Source organism: Dicentrarchus labrax, unplaced genomic scaffold, assembly GCF_905237075.1.
Source record: "Dicentrarchus labrax unplaced genomic scaffold, dlabrax2021, whole genome shotgun sequence".
Taxonomy (NCBI): Eukaryota; Metazoa; Chordata; class Actinopteri; family Moronidae; genus Dicentrarchus; species Dicentrarchus labrax.
This window is the reverse complement of record NW_026136709.1, coordinates 17,355,574-17,373,954: the sequence shown is the minus strand read 5'-3', so window position 1 is coordinate 17,373,954 and position 18,381 is coordinate 17,355,574. Positions and strand designations below refer to the sequence as shown.

At 42.5% G+C, this 18,381-nt stretch overlaps 2 protein-coding genes across 2 annotated transcripts; one reads left to right on the top strand and one right to left on the bottom strand.

Annotated features, from left to right (window-relative positions):
- Positions 1–1,838: 1,838 nt before the first annotated feature.
- Positions 1,839–12,468, top strand: si:ch73-173p19.1 (uncharacterized). The gene is made up of 17 exons (XM_051411089.1): positions 1,839–2,033; positions 3,090–3,196; positions 3,304–3,443; positions 3,645–3,805; positions 3,973–4,131; positions 4,237–4,690; positions 5,675–5,776; positions 6,473–6,563; positions 7,296–7,519; positions 7,620–7,862; positions 7,964–8,062; positions 8,232–8,425; positions 8,509–8,683; positions 8,798–8,954; positions 9,570–9,723; positions 10,523–10,634; positions 10,756–12,468. The coding sequence occupies exons 1-17, from the start codon at positions 2,013–2,015 to the stop codon at positions 10,929–10,931; spliced, it is 2,769 nt and encodes a 922-aa protein (XP_051267049.1). The 5' UTR covers positions 1,839–2,012; the 3' UTR covers positions 10,932–12,468.
- A 2-nt stretch (positions 12,469–12,470) lies between these two features.
- On the bottom strand, positions 12,471–18,041 carry abcf2b (ATP-binding cassette, sub-family F (GCN20), member 2b). The gene is made up of 15 exons (XM_051411092.1): positions 17,942–18,041; positions 16,959–17,109; positions 16,597–16,809; positions 16,169–16,351; positions 15,749–15,920; positions 15,240–15,335; positions 15,055–15,157; positions 14,726–14,821; positions 14,323–14,442; positions 14,117–14,206; positions 13,919–14,029; positions 13,777–13,839; positions 13,530–13,658; positions 13,226–13,429; positions 12,471–13,129 (listed from the first exon to the last, which is right to left on the bottom strand). Exons 2-15 carry the CDS (start codon positions 17,095–17,097, stop codon positions 13,013–13,015), a joined length of 1,836 nt encoding a protein of 611 aa, XP_051267052.1. The 5' UTR covers positions 17,098–17,109; positions 17,942–18,041; the 3' UTR covers positions 12,471–13,012.
- Positions 18,042–18,381: the final 340 nt, after the last annotated feature.

Sequence of the window (18,381 nt, the reverse complement as noted above, 5' to 3'; positions counted from 1 at the left end):
AAAATAAATCTCCCCAGATCACAAGTAACATGTTTATGTCACAGCTGATTAAGGTTTATTGATCGGGCAGCGGTTGGGGATTTTGTATCTGTCAATCAATGAGGAAATCAATGAGGAGGACGGCTCTGTGCAGTATTGATAGGTTGATAATCTGTCAATCCACAGAGTTAAAGAGGGGGAGGTTTGTTTGTTTGTTTGTTTGTTTCATTTATTGTCCACAATGTGGAAATTTGTCTTTGGTCTCATAAAAACAACAAGCAGGACGGCAACAACAACAACAACAACAACAACAACACTTAAACAACTTCAGGGCAAAAAGCAGGACAGCAATGGCAGTTACATTATGAACGCATCAACGGGACATGGTGTTCAGTTCTCCAATGGCACTCGGGATGAAGGAATTTTTAAAAATATTACGATTTGCCTTTAGTACTTTGTATCGTCTACCAGAGGGAATTAGTTCAAACTCCCTATTAAGTGGATGAGAGGGATCGTTAGCTATTTTGACAGCTTTTTTCCTAAGCACATCCTTATACACACAACTTAATTGTTTCTGTCTTATACCTATGATTTTTGAGGCTATGTTTACTATTCTCTGCAGCTTGCTTCTTCCTTTTATGTTTAGATTACCAAACCACATTGCCATGTTAAAAGTTAAGATACCCTCTATCAGGTTCTTATAAACTGTTTCCATAATATGCTTGCTCACTCTAAAGGAGTTGAGCTTGCGTAGTAAGTGGAGACGCTGATTACAGGTTTTAAAAATATAGTCAGTGTTTTCACTGAAATTTAGGTTGCAATCAATATATGTACCTAAATATTTGAACTTGTTTACTACCTCTACAATTTGTCCCTTAATTATAAGGGGCCGCACAGAGTCCTTTTCATGAAAGACAAGTTCCTGTGTTTTTGTTACATTGATCTCTAAGAAGCTTTCAACACACCACTTCAGGAGAGATGACACATATGCTCTGTATACTTCCTCTCCCACTGTGTCCCCCTTCTTCAATAAGGCAACTAGGGCCATATCATCCGCATACTTAAACAAACGAAACTTTTCCAGATCTAATTGGAATTCGTTTGTGTATATCGAGAAAAGTAATGGGGATAAAATAGTCCCCTGCGGTGCACCAGTATTAAGCACAATGATGTCGGACTGAGTATTATTGACCAGAACCTGTTGAGGGCGGTCAGAGAGGAAGTCCCTAACAAGGTGGATAATACCACCGTTTACTCCTATATCAATAAGTCTCTGCAGCAGGATGTGAATCTGCATGCTCAGTGATAGGCTGGTTTCTGGTTGATAGTCTGTCAATCCACAGAGTTAAAGAGAGGAGGAGGTCAGTGATAGGCTGGTTTCTGGTTGATAGTCTGTCAATCCACAGAGTTAAAGAGGAGGAGGAGGTCAGTGATAGGCTGGTTTCTGGTTGATAGTCTGTCAATCCACAGAGTTAAAGAGAGGAGGGGGTCAGTGATAGGCTGGTTTCTGGTTGATAGTCTGTCAATCCACAGAGTTAAAGAGAGGGGGGGGGTGGGAGGGGGGTTTTTTTTGGTTAAAAAAGAGGAGGAGGGGTCAGTGATAGGCTGGTTTCTGGTTGATAGTCTGTCAATCCACAGAGTTAAAGAGAGGAGGGGGTCAGTGATAGGCTGGTTTCTGGTTGATAGTCTGTCAATCCACAGAGTTAAAGAGAGGAGGGGGTCAGTGATAGGCTGGTTTCTGGTTGATAGTCTGTCAATCCACAGAGTTAAAGAGAGGAGGGGGTCAGTGATAGGCTGGTTTCTGGTTGATAGTCTGTCAATCCACAGAGTTAAAGAGGAGGAGGGGGTCAGTGATAGGCTGGTTTCTGGTTGATAGTCTGTCAATCCACAGAGTTAAAGAGGAGGAGGAGGTCAGTCTTGCTATCGTAGCAGCCTGCGCACCAGACCCAACCAGGAAGTGAGCGAAAGTTGCTAATTAATATTAGTTTAATTCGGCTTTTTTGTTGTCCCGCATCGAGGTCGAACAGACAGCCATGAGTTCAGCTGCTCCTCCGGTAAGCTGCACATTGACGTGACTCTGCGCTGCCTGTGTATGTCTGCTCGCTAGCTTTTTGTTTAGCTGTAGCCATCGCCGTCGTTAGCGCTGCTGTTAGCCTCCGTGCTAACGCTGTTTGTTGACAAGCTGCACCGACACATAAGCTGTCGGTGAGCTCGGTGTCTGTTGTTTTAGTGTCATGGTCGCTGGCTTTGCGGTGACAGACGCTGGTTTAAGGGTTAACTCGGAGTTGGAGAGTTTAAGATGTAACGATGCGCATTAAAACACAGTTAATGTGATTTCAGGTTAAAGGCGACAGCTAAAAACCTATTTTAAGTCTTTTTTTTTTAGACATTTCTGGGATTATAACCCAGCCTACTCAGAGTTGTCAAACATTAATAAAAGCAGAGCTGACTTATAAGGTATTAGTTACCAATTTAATACAAAATAATAGCACATTTAAAGTGTTAGCAGGTTGTAAAATGGCTGTAATTGAGTTATTATTGGTTAAATATTTGTGTGTCAGTTAATGCAACTGGCAAATGACATATAGATAGATAGTTAGATAGAGTACCTTATTAATTAAAGGGATATTTGAATAATGGAATAAGATATAAGCTGAGAATAGATCCAAAACATAGGACCAAACATATATATAGTACAATTACAGTGCCTTGTAATGGACTGTACATTAGTACTCATAATAATTGGATATTAACAATTGGATAATGGTATGGGCATCTTCACAAACAGAGCAGGGCAGATCAAACAGAGCAGTAATAAAACTAGAATAGGTAGAACTGTAAGAAAAGTCTAAAAATGTGTGTTTAATGCATCATAAACAACAACTTTAAGTTAGTTAGATTGGAAATTTAAAGTACTGATAAAGAAAGCTTCATTTTCTGTATCTGTCTGAAAAATGCCATTCAGTGTTATTTAACATTCGACATCAGTGTCCCCCCCAGTAGCCACTGTTTGTGCAATCATTGATAAGACATAAGCAACCACAAAGGTTGTTTAGCCAACCATTGTTTACATTCCTCGTTGATGCCTATTTGATTTGGTGGTTTTGCAGACTATTGGGGAGTTATTCCTCATCCTCAGTGAGATGGGTTTCTCAGAGGAACAGATCCAGGCAGCTGTACAGGCGGGCCATTTTTCTGTGCCAGATGCAGCCGAGTGGTGAGTTGTCCCAACCCCCCTTTCTTAAATCTTAAATATTCAGCATTCATTAAATACTAATACTTTTCAGTAAATTACTTCTGTATCCCTCTCTCTTATGTTGACAGGCTCTTACAGGGTCAGTATCCACGGCACAGGTTGGTCAAGCAATCATCACAGCCAGCTGAGACAGCATTTTCTGCTTTCAACCCACCCAAAGAGGCAGCGAGCACTTCAGAGACGCAGACATCTCCTTCTGACAGCAGAGGTATAACACTAAGCTGTTTGCTAAAGACTGTGTTTGCTTTAAAGATAAAGGATCATATCTAAGTGTAATCCATCATTGTAATATCCTGTTAATATTTGTTATCGTGTCATTGAAGTTTTCAGTAACACTTGACAATAAGAAATTGATGCTTCAGGGTGCAAAATTGAGTGTATGTTTCGTTTGTTGTTTTTACTTAAACAGCTTCCCCTTCATTGGTGCTGAGACCTTCACAGTCAGGCACCCTGTCCCCAGACCCACTACCAGTCGAGTCCCGCATCAAACAGGACAAAAGTGACTTTGAAGAGCAGCAGAGACAACGAGTTGCTCAAGAAGCCAGAGCAGAGAGAAGACAAAAGAAACAGGTCAGCAGCACTGAAAGGAAGGACTTATGGTGCTGAACGGTGCCAACTCAGCCGGACTGGCAGTTTGTTTGTTATAATACAGAAAATAAAATCCCTTAAACCAAGTGTCTTATTTGTAATCTCAGAACAGAATAGAACATCTTGTCTTATGTGTTTCTGTCTGCCAGGAGCGCGAGTTGGTGTTAAAGCGGATAGCTGAGGATCGGAGGAGCCTGCAGGAGAAGATCCAAACCAGTGCCGCCACAGAGACGTCTCCTCCCACTGTTCAAGGACAGAAGCTTGGAGGAAAGGTTCGGGCTAACGTGGATAACAACTGTGTCCTCATGGTGAGGCTATGAAGAACAATTTGGTGTGTGCATGAAGTAAATGCGTTCCAACTACAGAATTTCAGTTCCTTAAACCTCATGTTTGGGGGGTTTTTTTTGCTGCAGATTCGTCTGCCATCTGGTGAGTCCATGCGTGAACGCTTCCCAGCCGATGCTCCTCTGCGCAGCGTTGTGGAGCACATCACCGGACGTCACCCTTCCCTAGCCTCCTTTTCCCTCCTCCAGGGTTTTCCACGAAAACGCTTTGGCGAGGCAGAGCTTGCTTGTTCGCTGCACTCTCTTGGCCTCACGCCCAATGCTGCGTTATGTATTCAGACCACTCCTCCAGAAACACCTCAGGATGCACAGAGTCCTGCAGATCCACCTTCAGTGGAAGAGAATGAGCAGTCTCCGTGTGAGGTGTCTCCTCAGCCACATATCCCTGTCATGGAGGAGGAGGCAGGAGGCCAGGGCCTTGTTCTACCTCCTCCACTACCCAACCAGCTGTGGGAAGAGGCAGTGAATTATGCAGGAATACCTGGTGTTGGTCCTTCACTGTCTGGGCCGTTTCACTTCTGGGGTAAGTATTAAATCTGAAACTCCTTCATATATTATACAGTTACAAGTTTTAAGCATATTTACTACTGTACCTCCCAAATGTTTATTCATAAAAGCTTGTTTGTTGTGTTGTGCAGCCTATACAAATTATTTATAGAGTTGCAAAGTGGAAGGAGCTGCTGATTTCAAATTGTTCTTGTAATGATTTTCCTCAATGTAACTCAACACAGAAACATGTCAGTCTCCCAGATGATGTTACAATGCTACAGGTTACACGTTACATGTTATGACCATTAGTTTTAATTAAGGGCTGCGAGATATGGTAAAAACATTTAAACAAATTATTATGACAGATGCTGCGATTGCAATATGATTCACGATTACTGTGGGAATTATTACTCTATACTATCAGGAGAACAAGATTTGTAGACCAGGGCATGTACTTCATTATAAGGCTGTTTTGTCACACATTTCACCAAATTTAACAGCTCTTGCAATTTGCATAGTGAACTAATTTAAGGTGCAGATTGTGTTTTCAGTTTTCAGTACAGTCTGGCTTCTGCTCGCAATTAGCACCACACTTCACAGTAATTGGATGTTTCTTGCCAAAATGCACATTGGGAATCGTAGTTAACTTCTCGCCTTATGTTTATATTTTTTATCTATATATATATATATATATATATATATATATATATATATATATATATAGGTTTTTAGCTTGTCATTAGAAAAAACACATATTCCCTAATGCAGTTTGTCTTTTCTTCTGATAATTCAACCAGAAGAGTTTTAGGCTAATCCAAGCTGTGTACAATGCTCCAACTGTGAATCACTTCACATAGTCTGAAGGAAATGAATGGTATTTTTACTTTTGAAATACCTCCTTCCACATTGCAACTCTATTGGCTCAGTTATTTCAACAAACCAGACTGTTGAACATTTTTTAAAGATTGTTTGAATAGCTGTTTAGTCATTAAATGGCATTCCTGGTGCTGTCCAACAGGGCGTGGCCAGAGGTTGGTTCCTGGTAATCCCGAAGCAGCTGAAGGCATAGAGGTTGATGAGGAACAAGAAGGAGAGGATGAACCACCTCACATGCTCAATGGTACTGCTCCCTGCGTCTGGGGTTATTGCAGACAACTCATCCTTCTTTTGACCTACATTTTGCTCCCCTTCTCTTCCCCCCTTCCTGCCTCCACGTGTCTCCATTTATTCATATGTGTAGAACTTTTTGTTCTCCCACGCCAAAAACAGATGACCCTGGCCTCTCACTTTAAGCTGTTGGAGTAACTTTCATACAGTATGTTGCATAAGTTTCCTAGTATATAGAACATAAGTCGACTGTCCTAGAAATGTGTGCCATATGTGAGAAAGATTAGGATTAGGAAATATGTAGGTGAATGCCCCTTTCTGTCAAACATACAGTACACAAGGTCAGAACTGCAGAGCCCCCGCCACTTAGAACTGACTTCCCAGAGTGCTTAAAGCCAGTCAGCCAATCATTTGCAATCTTTCAGAGCATGTGGTTGTGATATAGTATTCTAAATGTGTGCCAGACCAGAGAGCGAAAAGAGCGCAATTCCAGTCGAAGCTAGTTAGAGGAGAATCAAAGATCGAGAACAACAGATGTTGATTAGAGGTGTGGGATATAAACAATGCAACTGTTTTTTTCAACGGTTAAGGTCAAAAAGTGACTAATGCTGTGTATATATGGGCTGGTTTTAATGTCAGTGACTACTTCAGCTTAGTGATCTTACAATATCCTTGTGGGTTACAATTGTCCCTTTTGTAATTTTCACAGGAATGCCGAGGCTGCCTTTCTTTCCGGAGAATAGGTTCCGTGGAGAATTTGAGCCCAGGCACAACTGGCCAGAGCAAGGAAATCGACTCAGGTGGGTGTCTAGACAGAATGGCACTGATGTAATGGAAGAACTGTACTGCACCTAAGTTGACACAACTTCATATGTATTACAGTTCCACTGGACTACAATTGATTTCTAAGTGTCTTGCAGCTTGTTGTAGTGAATCAGCTTTCACTAGGGTTTATAGTTAAGTTCTGTTGGAAACTATTTTGAAAATTCAGTCATTTTTTAAGCAAACATGTTGCTAGTTATTCTCAGTGTATGGTCTTGCTGCTTTTATTTAGTCTTATTTCATTGTAAATTGAATATATTTGGGTTTGGGGCAAATCCAAACATCTGAAGATGTCACCTTGGGGTCTGAGAAACTGCGATGGGCATATTTTGTTGCAGCAACTAGTCATGAAAATTAGCAGATGAATTGATCCTGAAAGTAATTGTTTACAGCCCTAATTGTATTGTATAACCCAATTAAGACCTGTTATCTATTGTTTTAAACAGGGTAGTTTGGCACTCTGACTACAGCACCCTGTTGCAATGTTATTAGTCATCATGAGTCATTATTAGAAAGGAAGGTAGAGAGAAGATGATTCATAAGAAGTTGCAAAGTGGTAACATATTTTCAGTTCAGTTTCCTGTGGTTCAGTTGTGCATGAGATATCTGTTCTAGTAAACAGTAGGGAGAGGGACACAGGGACACAGACCAAATGTTGCTGTTGCCTGTGAATATTTACCTGTACGTTAAAAGGGGGAATTGTGTTTCAGGGAGGCTCCAGAAGAGGACCCAGCAGAGCCTGAGGATGCAGGAGGTCGGGTGGCACCTGTCGCTGCAGGTATGGCTGCAGTGGAGCGTCTTCAAAGAGCTGCACGGCAAGAAGACCCCCGTGCCTCCCAGGGACAACCATCACCCCCTAAAAGACCCTTCAGGGCACCCAGCATGCCGTCCCTATGTGCCTTGGCCATCCGTGCTACTGTCCACCTCATGACTGGTAAAGAGACAATTCAGTTGTGAGACTCACTGGTTCTGATTATCTCATTGCTTTGTTTACTCACTGTTGTCGTTCTGTATCTCTACTCTCTCTCTCTCAGCTCCCAGCATGCAGTACAGCAGCAGTCTGGCGTGCCTCACCCCGGAGCTAGCAGAGCTTCTGCTCAACCACATGTCCCGTGAGAGGCTCCTACGTCCGCGCACCCTGGAGCTCTTCTTCGGCTGCCCGTTGCAGAAGTTTGTCCTAAACTGCTACCCTTACTCCACCAATGAGCTCCTGCGGCAGTTACGAGCCTTCACAGCATTAAAGCATCTGAGTCTGGTCAACTCACCTCTAATTACTGGTATTGAATTCTATCCCAAGACGGAGTTCCTAGGCGTTTAAGATCTGTTTGGTCAATGTCTGAGCCATTTCATTTTAATCTCCCAAACTTGTTTTGTCCAGACTCTGGGCTGTCAATCTTCTCCAGCCTGGCCAAGCTCCAGTACCTCAACCTGGCCTCCTGTAGCAAACTGACCGACTCCTGCCTGCAGCATATCACAGGTCAGGCTTTCTACAAATCGTATTGTGAACAAGCTTCTGACTATTACTAGAGAGGATAATAGTACAATAATTACAATTACGTGCAAGAATGCCACATTCGAACATAAGCTGCTTTGTGTTAAGTACTTGTTGAATGGGTATCAACGTTCTTTCTTTCTGCGTCTGTAAGGTTTGAAGAGCCTGTGTTTCCTGTCCCTGGACCAGACCAAAGTGACCGATGCCGGGATGGTGCTGTATCTCCAGTCAGCACCGTCCTGCCTCTCTCAACTCAGCCTGAACCAGACGGCTGTGACTGAAGCCTCACTGGTTGTCCTGCCCACCTGTGTGCCACAACTGCGGCTCCTCAGCATCAAGCAGACCAAGGTACTTCAGTTCTAAACTCACAGAACATCTGGTTTTTAAAAGTTACACCTTTTTTTATTATTATTTTCTTATGACATTTCCAGGTCAAGGATGTGTCAGCTTTGGCAAGGCTGTCCAACCTACAGACTCTGAACCTGGATGTGACAGGTGTGACAGAAAGCTCCCTGGAGCACCTGTCCTCCCACCCTACCCTGTCCTCCCTCAGTTTGGCGGGAATCCCTGTAGCGGACGGCAATCAAGCTCTGCAGATCATCTCAGGTTCGTAAATGGAAAGGAACATTAAAGAAAATAGAAGACAGATGGAAATGAAACTAAATGGTCAAAGTCTGGGGTGAATCAAACTCTTAAGGGAGGTTTTTACTTTTCTCCCAGGTCTAAGGTTGACACAGCTGACCCTCCCTGGACGCCACACTGTGACAGACAGCGGGTTATCATTCCTCTCTAGACTGTCTCTGCTCTTAGAACTGGACCTGACAGACTACACACAAGTCACAGACCAGGGAGTCAGCCAGCTCTCCACCATGACCAGGTTAGCCCCACATTTCTCATCTCACACAGCAGGTACCGTGGCAACCCTTAATTGGAGTTGGGAGCACACAGCTTATTGAGATGACCCAATTAACCCAGTTTGACATAGAGGCAGCAAAGAGACAGACAGACAGACAGACAGACAGACAGACTTTCAAGTATTCTTCAAGCGTTAGCCTCAGTTTAAATCTTCTAATATTCAAGATCTTGACCACATTATGACATTTATTCAAGAGATTTCAGTATATTCTACATTCTTAGTCCTTTTGCCACTTTTCAAAGTACCTCCTTTATATACTTTGTTTACTTATATTTAATCATTCAGTTGGAAACTACATCCAAACCTTATCATATACATTAAACTGTTCAGTCCCATTGATAGTAATTAGACTCTTTCCCACTTTTTCAACCACAGCACTCCTTCAGTTACTTCATACACATTTTTAAAGCCAACAACACAGTGTTGCATAAGCTCGTCAAGAAATATTCAAATATTCCACATCTTTCAGACAGCTTAGTGTAAACCTCTCAGCAGTCAGCATTCTCTAGTCATAACAGTGGTTTCTGGTATGATTACAACGGTTATTGACACGAGTACTGTGTTTACTTCGTATAGGTTGAAGAAATTGTCACTTAGCAACACTCAGGTGACAGATGCAGGGCTTCCCTCTCTGCGTGGCCTGCAGGAGCTGCAGGAGCTCTGTTTGGACCGAACCGCAGTCACCAGCCGAGGAGTGGCCGATCTCATCACCTGCCTGCCGCACCTCCAGGTGATTTTACTGGTGACATTTGTGCGTTAGTCGGTCTGTGAGTTGTCTATCACAGGTTTGGTTTAAGAAATGGTAAAGAAATGGTATGTGCTGCTGTGTAATTTTAACTGCTTGTTGTAAACATGAGTTAACTTACGTCACATTTAACACTGGTTTTATTTAACTTATTGGTCAGCATTTACTATATTGAAGTTTCAGAGTTTTACACTGTAGTCCTTGATTGCACTGGGTTAACACATTCATTAGCACAGTTGCTGCTGTTCTACAGATCAAACCCCGCTAAAGTACAGCTCATTAATTTGTGGTTAGAAGTGGTAAAAATGTGATAAGCCAGGCTTAATATGTGGCCCAGACAGTGGGAAGCTAAGGGTTAAAAGTTATGTAAAAAATAGAACCTCATGTGATGTACTATATTGTTATTTATACAGAGGATTTGATGGTGCATTGGATCCTGAAGGGAAGAGTTATTCCAACGTTTATGGAGTTAAGGCTGGTCCAAAACAGCTGCTTCTGAGTTAATTGGGATGTTTAAAGATCCCCTTTAGACCTGTCTTAAGATACACACACACACACACATACATATATATATATATATATATATATATATATATATATTCTGCTTGGAACAGTAATGTGTATCTATTAAGTATAATTTCTGCTTTAAAATCCTCCATTCTCAGTGTATGTGCACTTCAAGTTTCTGCATCTCACTTGTATAAGTTGCATACTGAACCAGTTTTGATATTTTGCTGATTTTAATGTGTTTTTCCTGTGTGTTTTTTTTTTTTTTTTTTTTTAGGTGTTGGGGTTAGCCAGCACTCAGGTGGGAGACACAGTAGTGAGGAGAGGTGTTATCCGCTGCAATCAGCTTGTGAAGCTGAATCTCAGCCGCACACGTATCACAGACCACGGTGAGGTCAAACTGTCATAATCCCTGTCCCTTTCTTCATCTGACTCCCCCCACAACAAACAAATGTAACGCTTCCGTGCTTGGGTGAACAATCTCTATGCATTGTTATGTTTTTCCCTCAGGCCTGAAGTGTTTGAAACACATGCATCTGGCTCAGGTGAATCTGGACGGGACTGGCGTGAGTCTGATTGGTATTGCGAACCTCCTCTCTTTCACCAACATCAGCAGCATTCGCGCCAGCAACACTCGCACCGTTCCCCCCGATGAGGTCTCAGATGAGGAGTGGGAAGCCCAGTGAGCATCGATACCCCTTGGTTGGTCCACACATATACAGCACCTGAGTGCGCCTCTGACTGCTGCCGTCCCCTTTTAGCCCCCTGAAACATGCTGCCGGCAGGAAACTCTGTGAGACAGCATAACTGAAACACTCCTCCTACTTGCACTGTTTCAACTGCAGCTAGTGCCACTAATCTGTCAATCACGCACGCTACCAAGTTGAAACCTTAAACGGGAACCTTGTGTTTTAAAAACCAGGCCATTTCTAACGTTTACGTATATATATAATCAATCTGTATTTACTTGCATAAACTGCAGCCCTTTTTGTCTCTGGAAAAGTCCATCTGACAAATAGCTTTAAAGCTTTTATGTGCAGCCTTATAGGTTGGAGCTATCGGTTTCTCCTGGTTGGCACTTTTTGAGCCGACTGGCAGGAGCATATTAAGTGTTGGAAATGTAACTTATAACACCGCATGTATTTTCAGACTGAATGACTAACAGACTGATATATGTAGAAATTAAATGAAAACCTAAATAACACATTCAAATAAATACAGTTGAAGAATATTGTTTGGAGGACATGAAGGCAGATAATGTCTTTCACTAACACTGAATCGTGAGCTCTCTTCATGTCATGTTGGATTTATAAGCATAAATTAACCTTCTGATGTTAGAATTAGGTGCAATGTTTGTTTTGTTGGCTTGAATATTCGGCACTATTGTTACATTAAACACTACTGTAGATGTCAGTGGTTAAATTATTTGTTTATTGTTGTAATACAGTTAACTGCTGCTGGAGACGAGATATCAGCTCGTTTGATTGGCTTTAAATCCATAAAAATGAAAAGAAATGCCCATGTTGCTTCTGTATGGCAGGTTATTGTTGCCACCATGACAATTTCTCATTAGTGATACAACAGGATTAAGTGGGTTCTTGTTAAAATGGTTGTTATGGTACGGTTGAACCCAGTTGTTATGTAGTAATGAGAAAAAAACATGAAAAATGAGAAGGATCTTGTTAAAATGAGAATTATGTCCATAGCGGTGGCAGTAAGACGCAGCCATACTTCTGTTACGTTGACACCCTTCCAGTTTGACATGAACACAGCTTTACTGTTCAAGCTCTTAATTAAGATTTGGATTATGTAACCTGTATGGGCGTTAGTTTACAGCAGACCATAAGTCACCTAAAACACACACACTTTGTAACTTAAAATGCATCCTGGAGATGCATTTGGATTCAGTTGTTTGGTTTTATGAATGGCATATGTCATATTACCGTCCATTAGCGTTAGTAATGCAGCCCAGACGTTTTCAGTTACATGGATACAGGGTGAGCAGCGTACATATAGTGTAGTGGCTGTAAGATGAGGTAGGATCTATGCAGCCAAGGGGCTCACAAGCCAGAATCCAAAGCAACTTCTTTAATCACTTCAAGTTTTGTCCTCTTGTTTACAGAGATGTAAAATAGTTTATTTTCCCTAACAGCTTTTGATTTTTGGATACGAGCACTGTATTCATCAAGTTTAAGAAAAAAAATAAAGTCTTCTCAATCTAAATATGCTGTTTTTATGTTCTGTTTATTCAGACAAACCTTTATTGCATTACATTGTTAAATAAGGCAGAACTGCTCTTTTACACAGGAAAAAAAAAGTCAACTTTTAAATATCATAAAATGACCTAAAAAGCTGCTGCATACATGTTGGGATAAAACAGAACATTTGGAAAAATAAAACTTTTCTATGAAGACAGCACAATGGAATGCATTCCAAAATGCACTGAGAAGCTTCAGGTGAATCAGCCCATCAGAGTGCAGCCTGAGGTGAAGGGATGAAGGGAGAGGTGGGAGAGGTGGGTGGATAGGCGGGGGGGGGATGGGTGGGGGATTGGGTCGGGTTCAGCACAGTGCGGCACTGTCAAACCGAGATGGAAATACAGTACAACAAGTACAAGAGACGTGTCCAATAAGATGCATAAGAGATTGTTTCAGTTCTACTTAGGACATTTCCTGCATTGAAAACCCCACTCGTCCCCCCTCAGGAGTTTGCAGGTCAAATCCATGATGCAAGATAAAGGAGTGGCTCAGAATGATTTATGGTTTATTTAGATGTCATGCGCTTGGTTTTCGATCTTTGATTTCAAGTGCTCCTTGTATGCCAGGATGTCCCTGTTCCACTTTGTGATGGTTTGATTCTCACACACCCAGATCTCCTGAGCCACCTGGAGAAAACAGATGAAGTGTTGTTAGATACAACTGGTTAGGTAAAATCTGTTTCCAACTAAATGTTAAATTAATCTATCAAATTATAAATATACCTGTTGAATTAGCCTGAAGTCGTGGCTCACTAGCATCATGCCGCCGTCAAACTCGTTGATGGCGTCTGCCAACGCGTCAATGGTCTCGATGTCCAAGTGATTGGTGGGCTCGTCAAGGAACAACATGTGAGGGTTCTGCCAGGCCAGCCAGGCAAAACACACCCGGCACTTTTGACCATCGGACAAGTTTCTGATCGGACTGACCTGGAAGATATTTCAGGTGTTAATGTACAGACATTGACATTGCGGACAAAACAAAACTTTTCCAGGCGATCTGAAATGGGGAAGAGTATCCCAATCCTACCTGCTGTTTTCCTGTCAGCCCATAGCGACCAATGATCTTCCTCATCTCCTCTTTTTCTTTGATCTCAGGGTAACACTTCATCATGTACTCCAAAGGAGACAGGTCCAGCTCCAGTTGCTCTGTCAGATGCTGTAACAAGCAGATACATACATACACATTTAGGGGAGCTCTGGTTGTTAAGGGGGCTCGTAGTACTGTTGAAACATGCAGGCGTATTGAGGTGCCATCAACAGGCTCCGTGTTTTACCTGATGATATCTGCCAATCTTGACGTGAGAATGTTTGCGGATCATGCCATCGGTGGGTAGGAGCTACAAGAAAAAGGAGAATGAGCTTTAATACTCAAGTGCCGATTGTTGTGGGATAATGGGGAAAATGTGCTGTACTTACTTCTCCCATCAGCAGCTTCAGTAGTGTGGACTTCCCTGCTCCATTGGGTCCCACCAGAGCCACTCGTGTATCCAAGTCAATACCAAACTCCAGGTTTGTATATATGTGCGGCTATAGGAGACAAACAGACCGGTGAGACTGAGATCTAGATATCAGTGAACAAAGCTCTGTCCATGCTGTGATATTAACCATACTCACTGTGTTGTCACTGTACTTGAAGCTCACATTCTGAACCATGATAACAGGAGGAGGAATCTTCCCACAGGGAGGAAAATAAAATGACAGAGTCTGAGGGAGACAGAAGCAAGTATTAGTGCCATGACAGAATTAAAAAAAAAACTGCCAGGGGCCACAATTCCTCAATATGCGTGCCACTGAGTCAAAGGTCAACCACGCCACAGTACCTTGTCATTCACAACTTTTTCAGTCAAGCCGGATGCCACCATCTTCTGCAGCGTCTTCTCTTTGCTCTGTGCCTGTCGTGCCAGCTTTGCGGAGCCGTGACCAAACCTGGCAATGTAATTCTAGATGAGACGGATATAAAAAGAACAATGAGTACAAGTCTTGAAATGACAAAACAGAATAAATATTTGTTAAAGGAATGTGACTCCTTTAATAAAAAAAAAAAAAAAAGTGGCAAGCCATCCTGACTACTTAGTAACAGCCTAAACATAAGCCATATTAATTAGTATGTATAGCTACTAGTTACATTTCTGTTTGGACATGGCCTTATTTTAAAAAGAGTTTGTTCTTAACTGCCCATTCTGTGCAGTGAGACATTTCCACCACATGGTGTCGCTCATTCACCTTCATGTGTGCTATCTGGTCCTGTTCCCAGTTGAAGCGCTTCATCTGGTTCTCTTCCAGCTCCTCTCTGGTCTTCACATACTGGTCATAGTTACCCTTCAAGCAAAAATAGATTTGCATGGTCATCCAACTGGGCGGCACAGTGACACATAATTAGTAACAGCCTTCCCCCAGTTTCCTTATTTAGTGTTATGAGATCACATGCAGTCCCATTCATACTTTCTGAAGATGTTCCAAAGGATGCTAGAGTCGATTTCCTTTCTGGCATTGGGCTCCTAAAATTTTACATTAAAAAGACACTAGCAGTGGTTTCAGCCAAGTGTTCTCACCGTGTAGTATTTCAGTTTTCTCTGATGCAGGTTGATGATGTTGGTGCATACACCGTTCAGGAAGTCTTGAGAGTGCGAGATGAGGACAAGGATTCGCTTGAACCTGACAACAAGAAGCAGGATGAGCAACACATACATCAACTGTTTGGACTCATTTATGTGGTGAAGTAGGGATGTGAACTTACGTTTTGAGCTCCTCCTCCAACCACACACAAGCATCCAGATCCAAGTGGTTAGTGGGCTCATCCAGCAACAGCATGAAGGGCTTGATGAACAGGGCTCTGCACATATACAGAATAGTCATTAAAATTGTATTTACATAAAATATTTTATTGTGAAACAATTTTTACTTTTTACTCTTATTATCTTATTGTGTTTGTAAGACTAATGGGTGACTGAACAGTATTAGTTTCACATTACAGTTGGGGAAACTATCCAAATATGGACTACTCTTCAACAGGTGTTTTTATGTTTGACCAACAACTTCATTAGCTTCCAAAGTTTGACTTGGAAAACGTCTTAATTTCACAGCAAAACATGAACTTTCTGAACCAGATTAATTCAGTGAAAGAAACAGTTTAGCACATTTAGCTGAATTTGTGGGTTATTTGTTGGTTATACCGTATTCAAAATACAGAATAGAGTGTGTACGAAGTTAAAGTCATGCATGGTACTACTAGAACTATGTCTTTACCTGGCCAGAGCAACACGCATCCTCCATCCTCCACTAAAGTCCTTCAGTTTCTTTTGCTGCATATCACTGGTGAAACCCAAACCGTGAAGGATCCGAGAGGCTCGCACCTCTGCCTTGTCTGCATCCAGCTCCTCCAGACGCTCATACAGCTCCATCAGCTTCTCACACTCGGCTATACATGAGGCGAGAGAGAATGGCATTTACAAATAATTTCAGATAACACAGCTAGAGAACAACTATATTAGACAGTTTCTCATCTTTGCTGAAAGTCTGTTTGCTCAAGTCAACTACACTCAAGCTAAGGTGTGTTTTGTTAAATTTAATTTCAGCATTCGGTTATCTCTCAACTGTTTTGCCTCTGTGCTAATACATTTCCCCTTCTCCGGTTGCAATTATTGCATAATAGCACATTTGACTCACAGTCCTCAGCGGCAAGTCTCTCTGCCTCCTTCTCCAGCATGATCCTCTGTTCATCCACCTCCATGACACAATGCAGAGCCGTCTTCTCGCTGGGGGCCATCTCCCGGGTCAAGTGGTAAATATCGATGTGCTCTGGAATGGGAATCTCACGATGCCCGATGGCTGACAACAGCATGGATTTTCCTGGCAGATACAAGAAGAGAGGGAAATTATTTTTTTTTATATAAATGCTTGATAAATTGATTCTGTGTAACATTCATCCCACTTGTACGGTGGGGAACTGCTGCCAATGAGCAAATGTGTAATATTTTGAAAAGAGATAGAAGTTAAATGACTAGTGTCTAAAGTTCCCAAAGCAGCACAAGGCACAGGGAAATCTAAAAAGGTCACCAATTAGATCCGTCATGTGCCAGGTGAGACATTCTTACCTGTGCCGTTAAGGCCAATAAGCCCATAGCGTCTGCCTGAGTTGAGCTCCAAGCTGGTGTCTGCTAGAAGCTCTTGGCCGTGGAAGGTGAGCGACAGGCTGCTAACGTGGACATCAGTGCTGTTGGGGTGCGAGGCCAGAACGCCCGTCACTGCCCGTGCCTCGGTCTTCGCCAGCTCAAATTCATCCAGCTCCTTTGTCAAATTTGCAATACCTGTTAAAACAAAATCCTTTTAGTATTATGCTGACATTTGACAGAATGTAGTATAGTAACACACCAATGCCAGGATTTATCTCAAGAGTGATGCCTAACAAATCACAACCAAGCCTTTAACATTTAGTCAAAGATTAGTCTCCTCTTACCATTGCTCTCTGCTCCATTACGCTGGGTCTCTGCTTGTTCACCCTCCTCACTTCCATCTTCAGGTTTTTTGGTACGCTGGCGGGCTTTAGCAGCCTCCTTCTTCTTTGCTGCCTTCTTCTTGGCTAAGTCGGATGGCATGGTTGTGTAAGGCTATTCAACAGGATTCAGGAAACAAAGGGGACAACAATCTTATTCTGTAATAATACCATGCTGTATCAGGAAATAAAAAAAAAAAAGGTATTACCATATTAAGATTCCCAGTTCTTAAAGGATTAAACTTTGAGAATACCAGTCTGATAATATGTATAAATCTAGGTTAAAAGTGGCTGATCACTTACAGAAAGTGGCGTTACCAGTGACGTAAGTTCCCCCACCGATTAACCAGTGGAAAAAAAAAAAAAAAAAATGGTGCCGGTAAACGAACTCACGGTGTAACTTCAAATTAGCTGATTTTAAGAAGGCACAAACGCTATTAATGAAGGCCTAACACAGTCACCGGTTCGGCCTGAAAGGGTGGTGGTGATGGTGGCGGTGCTGCTGCGAGCCAAGACCGCATTTCGGTCCCTTTTCGGTCCCACCTGCTCGCACGTTGGGCTCTCTAACAGTGGTAGCACAGCTGTTGCTAACGGTAGCGGACGCCGCTTTTAATTGAACAGCAGGTTTGTCACTTCACGGGGGAATTAGCCGACGGCTGTACCCAGGCAACTGTGTCCGCCGATCGGGACATAATGTCCCACAAAGGCGGTGTGATCGTTTAATTTTGACGAACTAGCCTGCGTTAGCCCCCCAAGCTAAGCTAACAACGGTAAGCTCGCTAACGGGAACTGACAGGCCTACAGCTAACTTGACGCGAGGCCACGACGAGGGTCTGAAAAACCGGCGGTTAACGTGTCTTTTTCTGGGCTACACTTATTTTAACAGACCCCCGTGTGTGTTACCCGTCAGAGCCGCAGCTGTCCGGTACCGTAAATACCGCTCTTACCTTGATAACGAGTCACTGGTCTCCGGAGCACACCGACGTCTCGTGTCCACTTTTCGCCGGGTGGATGTAGCCGAACGCCGAACCGCCAGACGGACCATATATGGTCAAAGAGGGCGGAGGGTATAAATGTACCCTCCCCTTATCGTGGGACTGCAGTAAAACAAACGTCCCTTTGCTGCTAACGTTAAATTGGTAGCATATTTAATATATACATCGGATAAATAATGCATTTATTTGCCGGGATTAACTCACAAAAAGACAGGGGGGTGTTAATAAGAAGCTGATATTACAATGGAGACAAAAAAAAATAATAAAAAAAGTTGTTGTGGTGGTCTGGATGGATCGTCTTCCTGAGGGTGTAACCATGGTGATAACAGTCACAAATCTCCGTATATTTTAAAAAGCTTTTTCCACTAATTATATAACTTTAAATGTTATTT

Excerpts from the sequence above, each read along its gene's own strand:
- si:ch73-173p19.1 (XM_051411089.1), top strand. The coding sequence starts at position 2,013 with ATGAGTTCAGCTGCTCCTCCG. Across the intron at positions 3,444-3,644 it reads ATCTCCTTCTGACAGCAGAG|CTTCCCCTTCATTGGTGCTG; the intron begins GTATAACACTAA and ends TTACTTAAACAG. Across the intron at positions 4,132-4,236 it reads ATAACAACTGTGTCCTCATG|ATTCGTCTGCCATCTGGTGA; the intron begins GTGAGGCTATGA and ends TTTTTGCTGCAG.
- abcf2b (XM_051411092.1), bottom strand. The coding sequence starts at position 17,097 with ATGCCATCCGACTTAGCCAAGAAGAAGGCAGCAAAGAAGAAGGAGGCT. Across the intron at positions 16,810-16,958 it reads TAATGGAGCAGAGAGCAATG|GTATTGCAAATTTGACAAAG; the intron begins GTAAGAGGAGAC and ends TTGTTTTAACAG. Across the intron at positions 14,822-15,054 it reads GAAAACTGAAATACTACACG|GGTAACTATGACCAGTATGT; the intron begins GTGAGAACACTT and ends TTTTGCTTGAAG.